Source organism: Grampus griseus, assembly GCF_964374135.1.
Source record: "Grampus griseus genome assembly, chromosome: 7".
Taxonomy (NCBI): domain Eukaryota; kingdom Metazoa; phylum Chordata; class Mammalia; order Artiodactyla; family Delphinidae; genus Grampus; species Grampus griseus.
Genome location: NC_139001.1, coordinates 3,294,534 through 3,303,618, shown reverse-complemented (window position 1 = coordinate 3,303,618; position 9,085 = coordinate 3,294,534). Strand labels below are relative to the sequence as shown.

General features: G+C 57.0%; 1 protein-coding gene across 3 annotated transcripts; it reads left to right on the top strand.

The window, feature by feature from the left end:
* The first annotated feature begins 4,591 nt into the window (after positions 1 to 4,591).
* On the top strand, positions 4,592 to 7,478 carry PRLH (prolactin releasing hormone). Of its 3 annotated transcripts, XM_082658354.1 has the most exons (4): positions 4,601 to 4,703; positions 4,789 to 5,028; positions 6,579 to 6,710; positions 7,209 to 7,478. In XM_082658354.1, exons 3-4 carry the CDS (start codon positions 6,635 to 6,637, stop codon positions 7,370 to 7,372), a joined length of 240 nt encoding a protein of 79 aa, XP_082514480.1. In that variant the 5' UTR covers positions 4,601 to 4,703; positions 4,789 to 5,028; positions 6,579 to 6,634; the 3' UTR covers positions 7,373 to 7,478. The 3 variants fall into 3 exon arrangements, with proteins under 3 accessions (XP_082514479.1, XP_082514480.1, XP_082514481.1); XM_082658353.1 differs by lacking the exon at positions 4,789 to 5,028 and having other exon boundaries at positions 4,592 to 4,703; XM_082658355.1 differs by lacking the exons at positions 4,601 to 4,703; positions 4,789 to 5,028 and adding an exon at positions 5,615 to 5,722.
* The last annotated feature ends 1,607 nt before the right edge of the window (positions 7,479 to 9,085 follow it).

Genomic DNA, 9,085 nt, shown 5'->3' with positions numbered 1-9,085 from the left:
TTAGTCAAACACCAGTCAAGATGTTACTGTGAAGGTGATTTTCAGGCGAGATTAACAGAAGACATGCCATAATGTGGGTGGGCCTTGTCTAATCAGCTGAAGCCCTTAAGAGGAAAAAGATTGAGGTTCCCAAGGAAGAGGGAATTCTGCAGACTATGTTGGGACTCCGGTGGCAAAGTCAACTCTTCCCTCGTCTCCAGGCTGCCGGCTGCCCTGAGGATTTCAGACTTGCCAGGCCCAAAGTCACATGAGGCTATTCCACAAAATCCCACTCTCTCCCTTTCTCTTTCTCCTTGAAAACACGCACACGCGCGCGCACACACACACACACACACACACACACCCCTTATTGGTTCTGTTTCTCTGCAGAACCCTGATTAATACACAGCTCCTACGTACATAATGTTTCTCACATCATCATCGCATTTGAAGCTTGGAAACCAGTTGACTGGGAGCCATGAGTAAGGCGCTGCTGCAGATCCCAAATGCAGAGTCAGGTCCCCAGAGCCACTGCCTCTTGGAGAAGGAAGGGACCCCCCACTGCTGCCCACCCACCTCTCAATATAACTTCATCCCACTCAGGCCTCAGGGACCTCACTTTCCACACGACTCAGACTTCAAAAACAGCTTTCTAATTTATAGATGAGTGCTTTAACATTTTCTCTGGATTTTCAGAAGCCCTCTACCTCAGAAACAGCCTTGCCAATAACTGAATCCTCCACTCACCAGGGCTCTTCTGCAGCTAGACCTCAGATAGGACAGTGTCTTTCCAGGGGTCCAGAGGAATCCTGTGTTTAAGAAACACACAGGCCAAAGCCACAAAGACTCCAGTGTCTTCTAGGAACAAGGGCCAGAAAGAAACATGTCATCAGTCACTCAGACACCTTTATAGAGCACTGCATATTCTCCCATGGCTGCCATAACAAAGGACGACAAGCAAGGTGGCTGAGAACAACAAAAATTCATTGTCTCACAGGTCAAGAGAGCAAGTCCAAAATCAAGGTATCGGCAGGCTTGGTTCCTTCTGGAGGCCAGGGGAAATGGCCCCATGCTTCTCGCCCAGCTTCAGGTGCTTCCGGCAGCCCCTGACGTCGTTCCTGGTCTTGTGGCTGCACCCCTCCCATCTCTGCCTCAGAATCCACATCACCTCTTCCCTTGTGTGTCTCTGCTTGTCTGTCCTCTTCTCATCATGACCCCAGCAATTGGATTTAGGGCCCGCTTTACACCAGAATGATCTCGTCTTAACAAATTACATCTGCAACGACCCTATTTCCAAAGAATGTCGCATCTGAGGTTCCAGGTGGACATGAATTTGGGAGGACACTATTCAACTCCCTACAAAGCACCATTAGGTCCAAAAGCCAAAACAAAACCATCCATCATCACGCTACTTACTGCGTGCTCGCTGGGTACCCGGTAATCTACCATGTGAGTGTGTGAGCTCAAAGACCTCAGAGCTGTGACTTCCATCCCAAAGACTGGGGTTCTCCTAACCATGCTGAGGACACGGGGGTCTCCTCCACGTGGCTCTTCCAGTGCAGGAGTGTCATCTGCTCACAGCAGCCTGGTGCATCTGGAGCATCCTCTCAGGACGGAGGGAAGGGCAGGGGCCAGGGTGGCTCGGGGCAGCCATGCCCTTGAGACCTCTCGGAGCATCCCTCTTGACCATGAGCCGTTCGTCGCGCATTTCAGGAGGTGAGTCTCCACCCCCGCCCCTGCCTCTCCAGCCCAGATTCTGACTGTAGCCCTGCAGCGGCCACAGCTCATGGTTCTAGACACAAGAGTGAGCAGGGTCATGTGTGTCCCGGGTGCTGGCCAGTCAGGGATGGACCGAGCCTGCTGAGAAGCCCTCCGCTGGACCAGCGGGGAGCGGGTCACTGGATCCACCCAGGTAAACCTCACAGACACCCCACATGGGGTCCCAGGAGCCAGACTGTCATCTCTCCCCAAAGATCTGAGGCCTCCCTGTGTGGAGTCCTGTTCACCCACACCTTTCATAAATCGTTTCTAGCTAGAGATACAGACCAGGGAGCAGCGGACTGTGGCTCCCGGTGTTCTCGTAAATAACGTCTTGCAGGTGCCCCCGGGGGCTCAGGGGCTCCTGGCGAAAGCAGTAGAGTAGCACCTCCAGTTCTCAAAGTGTCCCCTCAGTAACTCTGGGTCCTCTTACGGCTGCCACCAGAGACCCCGGGGGACATCATTCCCCTCTGTCAGCAGGGCGGAGCAGAGAGCCGTGGGCGCAGGGGCTGGAGCAATGCCACCCTGTCGACCAAAATGATCAATCGACAGTCTATACTAGGAATAGGAAAGAGATTTATCTGAGCCAAGCTGAGGGCCACAGCCCGGAAGCCAGCCTCCCAGATAACCCGGAACTGCTCTGCAGGAGCATGGTTTTCAGAACAGCTGTGTACCTCGTCAGAACAAAAAACATTAACATTAAGCAAGTCAGGGATACATTCTTCCAAAGCATTTTTAAAAAACAGAGCAGCAGGTACACGGCGAGCCAGCATGGCCTTGGCCCTGGGAAGGGAGTCTTATCCTCAAAGGAGCGCCAGCGTCGGCGTACCAGGAAGGGAGGCATTTCATCTTTATTTTTAATGTGGACATTCTTTACTTCTAGTCAGTGCGCCCTTTTCTTTAATGATTAGAGCAGACGTACAATGTATGTTTGATGGGCCACAAACAGGATGTTCTAGTTAACATACAATTCAAGTTAACACAGGTATAAGCCAGAACGACTCCCCCAGACCTCAATATGTGAACATTTCTTTTACCAGCACCAACCCGCACTGAGACGAAGCTGCTTGGCTGAAAGAGGATTCACTACTCCACACACACACACTCATGCACACATACACACTCACACACCACACGCACACACACGTGCACGCACACTCACACTCGTGTGCACGCGTGCAACACGCGCGCTGCACTCTCACAGTCACACGCTAGCACTCGCTCACACGTGTGCACACACACTCGCTGCACACTTGCACACGTGTGCACACACGTACAGACACACGCACACAGACTCACACGCTGCACACTCGCACATGCACAGTCACACTCACACGTGCACACACGCGATGTGCACACTCGCACACACAATACTCACAGACACACTCACACACGCACACACACGCAGGCTCCCACGATGGTGCCCAGGAAGCTGCCTCCAGCTGCTGTGGTCTCACAGTGCCCACTGCCCCCGAGGCCCAGGTGCTGTGCGCACATCTGCAGGGAGAGGACCCACCTCGAGACAGGACCACACCTCATGTGACTGCTTCTCCACCATCACCACTCTTCACAGAGCCACTCTGACCACCGCGGACCCTAAGCTCCCCTGGGCATTCCGACAGAATCCATCCCAGTGGCCTCAGCCTGCAGCCCGGGGTAGAAGCCACCCGCCACCCTCCTTATACACTCCCCCTCACCAGCGCCCCCCGACTCCAGACTTTCTGGGAACCCACCACCCATATAACCTCCATCACCAGGAACGGGCAGCCATGACAGGAAGGAGAAGCGCCCGTGACTGGCCCTCTGGGGTCCAGGTACTGCTCTGGAACTTCCCTCGAAGTCTGACGGAGGCCCAGGAAGGGCCGCGTGGCCCCTGCGCACGTCCAAGGAGAACAACCCGGGAGGTGTCCTCCCCAGGACAGGCTCCTTGAGATGAGGCTCGACGGCGCTTAAATGACCTTTGCTATAATCTATGATTATTCAGTACATGAATGAGTTCAGTTCTGAGGGCCAAGTGAAATGGAGAACAATGTTCAGTTATTTCAAATAGCATAAGTATACAGCTTTTTTAACAACTTGAGGACATCGTTGTTAAATGAAAAGAGTCCGATGAATCTACCCAGAAAGTATGTGGAAAGCACGAGTCTGATGAATCTACCCAGAAAGTATGTGGAAAGCCCACGAGAAGGAAATATATCACATGTGATAAATGGCTGGATTCCCTGATATGACGGATGGTTTTTTTCTAGCTTCCTGTATGTGCTAAATCTTTCCACATGTATATAAATAGCTTTTATAATAAAAATAAACTTGTTTATTATTTATTTTACAATGGAAATACATGTATTTCTTTTATAATAATAATAAACTTGTTTATTTTAAACAGTAATTATGACAATTCTGGAAAAGCCTAGAAAAAATAATTTTTCAATGATCGGAGCAGGACGAAAGTGGCTTGCATGTAATGAATGCAGCTATGAAAAGCCATGTAGGTGCCTGGGAAGGATCACGAGGATATCATTCAGTGGTGATGGGCTCGAGTGGCTTGTCCCTTCACCTTTGCATTGGAAACTGGGACTTAAAGGAGGAGGGAGACAGCCGCAGGGTCCCCTCTGTGTCAGCCGTCACGCAGCTGCGAGCACCCAGGCTGCTGGCACCTGACTGCAATTGCCCAAAGCATGAAGGAGGAAGGCTAATGTGTTTTAAAACCACTCAGCCCAAATGAAATTATATAACCCAGGAAGGGACACATCACATCGCTGATGAGAGTTAAAAAAAAAAAATAGAAGAAAGAAAAGAAAAAAAACCAACTGTCTCCTGATTCCGCCCAATGAGGGAGGCGGGCGGGGAGGGACGGGTGGGTGTCGGGTCGACTGCTTCCTCCTGGGACTATAAAAGCGGGGAGCTGGCTGCTACCTGGGTCACTGTTCCTGGTCACAGCACCTGCCAGCCTCGTGCGAGCCTCGGTGAGTAGCTCCCAGGGTGCTGGAGAGGGTGGGGGTCCCTGACACTCCACCCTCCTCTGTCAACCTTCCCTCCACATCCGGGCAGGGGTCAGTCCTGGCAGCCAGGACCAGCGCTGGCGGGGACGGAAGGGGCAGCCACCACGTCGCTTGTGCATCTGAGGGCCACGCCGGCCTGCCAGGGCCCCGGTGCACAAGGCTGTCCGTGGTGGAGACAAAAGGTGAAGCCATCCAGGCAGCTCTGCTGGGAATGCAGACCAGGAATCCCGCCGGCCAGGCGACAGCCAACCTCCAACTCTCAGGAGGCAGGTCCTTCCTCTGGTATCAGGTGCTGTCAGGGTTCTCCTAAGACGCCCTCCACCCAGCGAGGGTCCCAGCCCAGGGGGAGGAGCAAACACCCCAGTGTCTCTGGGTGCATCTCTTTATTACTCTGCTTGGTTTTTTTTTTTTTTTTTTTTTGGCTGCGGGGATCTTAGTTCCCCGATCAGGGATTGAACCTGGGTCCCAGCAGTGAAAGTCCAACCACCGGACCGCCAGGGGGCGCCCTTTATTACTCTGCTTTGATGATGGTACCTCCATTTCCTCTAAGTCGGAGTCCCCCTGCCACTGAGTGTGAGACACCCCAACACGTCTCTGGAAAGGAAAGGGGTGGGCATCTTAAATCTCTTGCATGGAGAGCACCTTCCGGGGGCTGGAAAGCCAAGGTCGGCAGAGGGGTCCTCCCTGAAACAGGCAGCCTCTCTGGCATCTTCTGCGGGTTCCTGAAGTACCAAGGGCGGGTGGGGTGGGAGGAGCCAGCCCTATGAGCTGGGGGCACCTGCGGAAGGAGCTGCCAGGTCTGCGGGATGGACGCTGTTCAGGGCCTCAGCCCCGGCAGGGTGAGAAGTGAGTTTTCTCTGTTGCCCTCAGCACCCTCTCCCCCAGCGCCGGTACTGGGGGTGTCCTGCTGCACGAGGACAGGTCCCACCTGCTGCACGTTGATCTTGGAGACTCAGCAGCTGGGATCTGGGGTCGTGGGGAGGGTAAGTGCTCTTGGGAAGGATGGAAGATGATGACACTTCTGCAGTGCCCGGCGGGCGGCTGACGTTCTCCAGCCGGCACAGGGCAGGATGGGAGCGGGCCGAGGGAGGGAAAGAACCCTGCACCAGGGTCCCGGCCCCTGAGCGTGGTCCAGGCTCAGCAGCCCCCCGGCTCCCCTCCCTGGGCACGTCTGAGGTTGGGCCGCACCTCGTCCACCTCTGCAGCAACCCTGGCTCCTCCGGGCAGCTCCCCCGCAATGCGCTCACCTCTGCCCTCCCTGCCGAGGCCAGGTGTGCACACCCACAGTGGTGCGGAGCCCTCCCGCACTCCTGTCTCCCTGACGCAGACAGGCAGACGGATGGGGGCAGTTCCAAGAGAGCCCCGCTCTCTACATCCACAGCTCACATTCCTGCCGGCTTCCTTCTGAGGACAGAGGGTCCTTGCAAACAGGACTGAGCACGGCAGAGGCCACCACACACGTGGTCACCTCATTTAGTGCTCACTGTACGGAGGAGAGGCTGGGGTCCCCAGGGGAGCAAGGGACTGTGCAGAGAGCCAGGTCGCCTGCTGCCTCTGTGCTCACTGCCATCCCAGCAGAGCAGAGAAACGCGCAGCAGAGCACAGCTGCCTGCACACGCGTGTAACCCCATGCACACCCCCTCACGTACACAGGGGCGTGAAAACACACGCACACCCTGTCGTACACAGGTGCACACCCATGCACGCGTGCATTCACACATACACACGCTCACGCACATGGGCACGTCCACTCTGACATGCACAGCGCTCACGTTATCTGAAGGTCCCAGCTCTGTGCGCACGCGCCCTCATGCGCTCTCACCTTTACCCCTGCCCCAGGCTGCGCCCTCCCGTGTGGGACCCCAGCTCCAGCGGGCCTCTCAAGGAGCCAGAGGATGAACGCACCGGGGGCCTGGCTCCTGTGCCTGCTGCTGCTGGGCCTGGCCCACCAGCACTCCACAGAGCTCTGCAGTGAGTGCCCGGACCCCTGGCCTGCCCTCCCACCCCTCCGCCCCGGGGTCACGGTGGGGGCCCGGCCGCCTCCTGAGCTGGGGCACCATCCTCGCTAAGTGCCCCAGGGCTGGGGGCTCGGCCTCCTGCCCACCAGACCTCTCCCCACAGCGTCCCTGACACCTGCTCCCAAGGGCCCTGCCCAACGTTCGGGGGAGGGCTTCTCTCCTCACCACCAGGGCAGCCTGGGGCTGAGGCCACTTTGCCCATGAGAACGGGCTTGTGGGGACAGGAAGGGAAGGGGGACTTCGTCCTGGTGTGAGCTTGAATTCCCATTTCCCGAAGCCACCGCACCCCCCAGAAACGGCCTGGCCAGGCCCTCTGGGTACCCGTCCTGCACGGGCAGGTCCCAGCATGGCCTGGCGATTGGGCAGCAGTGAGCTGCGTGCACTGGGCCCTGCCACCGCGGTTGCACACACCGGGGCACGTGCATTCACACGCTGTTCTCTCTCTTTCCAGCCCCCGACGTCAATCCTGCCTGGTACACGGGCCGTGGAATCCGGCCTGTGGGCCGCTTTGGCCGGAGGAGAGCAGCCCTGGGGGATGGACCAAAGCCTGGCCTCCAGCGCCCGCCGGCCTGCTTCCCCCTGGCAGGAGGCGCTGAGCCCTCCCAGGGGGGCTGACAGCTCAGCTCCTCCAGGAATAGCCCCAGGGGCCTGTCTCCAGACCCCCGCCCCCTCCTCCACAGGCTACGTCCCCTTCAGTCCCAATAAAAGCAGCTGGCCTTGTTTGCAAGTGTCTGTGTGGGGACAAAGTGGGAGGTGCTTTCCCTCGTGGGACGTTAGCCTAGAGGACCCTTAGAGCCCAGAGGCTCTAGGACTTGTCCAAGGGCGCCCAGCATGGAGTAGGGAGGCTGGGATGTCCTTGGTCGCTGCAGCTCCTACCACCCTCCCCCAGCCGCCCTGAATGGCTGCTCAGGCTGTGCACTGCACAAGGCCACCACGCAGGAGGCCCCAGTGGAGGGCAGCCCCGCCCCCCGGCCTGCCCTGCCCTCTCTCTGCCCCAGGCCTTCTCGCCTCCCTGTTGGTACTCAGGGGAGAAAAAGAAGCACGGGTGGCTTGTTTCCAGTACTCTTAGGTTCACGTATTTCAACCCCAGCTTGCGTCCCTTTCAAATCGCACGGGGACGTCCCTGTGTCCTGTCTCAAAGGGAACTCGCTTTGGCATCAGGGAACACACAGCCGCTAACTTCTCGGAGCCCCGGTTCCCACGCCTGAACCTGGGGCTAATGACCACCCCCCTCACTCCTGAGCTCAGGTTGGTGCAGCCAGCAAGTGTGGATGCGCTGTGAGCGTGAACCCCCTTCTCCAAGGCGCAACCCCTAGTCCAGCACTGGGGTGGGGGGCAGGGCAGGTTTAACCAGTTGCTTCTGAGCCCAGAGCTCAGGGCCCGTCAGGCCTCTGCCCACAGGGTCCCAGGAGCCTGCCCGGACCACGGGACTCCTTCTGTCCATCCACACTCAGGAGGGCTCAGGATGCAGAGCAAGCCCGCAGGACCCCAGACACCAGCCATCCCTGCTCCAAATCAAGGAAGGCGGGTCACACTCCCTGGCCAGCTGGAGGAGGCTGAGCTGGCCCAGACCACCCAAATGGAGCTGCACCAGGGCTGCCCCCCTTCCCAGCCACTGGGAGGCCAGAGGGAGGCCAGAGGCCAGTCCCCTCCCAGGGGAGAGCTCCCGCAGCGTCGGCACCTCCCCGGGGTGGATGCGCACGGGGGAACAGGAGAGCAGCCGGTTCTGCTTCCGGGGCAGGCAGGTGCTGGGCCAGGGCAGGCAGCGTGGAGAGCCCAGGAAAGCAGTTTGGCGGTTCTTCAAAAGTTAAACCTGGAGTTAGCACACGGCCCCTCCCACTCGTGGGTACATACCCGAGAGAGCTGAGAACCGGTGTTCAAATAAATACTTGTACAGGAATGTTCACAGCAGCACAGTTCACAACAGCCAAAAAGGTAGAAACAACGCAATACCCATCGACAGACGAATGGATAACAGAACGCGGTCCATCCACACAACGGATTATTATTCGACCATGAGAAGGAAGGAGTCCTTTCAAATGCTACCACATGGATGAACCTTGAAAGCATGACGCAGAGTGAAAGAAGCCGGACACAAAAGGTCCCACAGTGGACGATTCCATTAATATGAAAGGTGCAGAAGAGGAAAATCCACAGAGACAGAGTAGCTCGGTGGTTGCCAGGGGCTGGGGTCTGCGCCATGGCTACAGGCTTTCCTTGTGGGGATGGAAGTGTATGGGAACTGGCCCGAGGTGGTGAGTGTGCTAAACGCCACTCAATCGTACACTTTAAACAAAAGAGTTCACAGCCCCACAGGACGCAGACATG

Bases quoted from the DNA above. Each gene is read 5' to 3' on its own strand.
- PRLH (XM_082658353.1), top strand. From the start codon at position 6,635: ATGAACGCACCGGGGGCCTGGCTCCTGTGCCTGCTGCTGCTGGGCCTG. The intron at 6,711-7,208 runs GTGAGTGCCCGG...CTCTCTTTCCAG, and splicing joins GCACTCCACAGAGCTCTGCA to CCCCCGACGTCAATCCTGCC.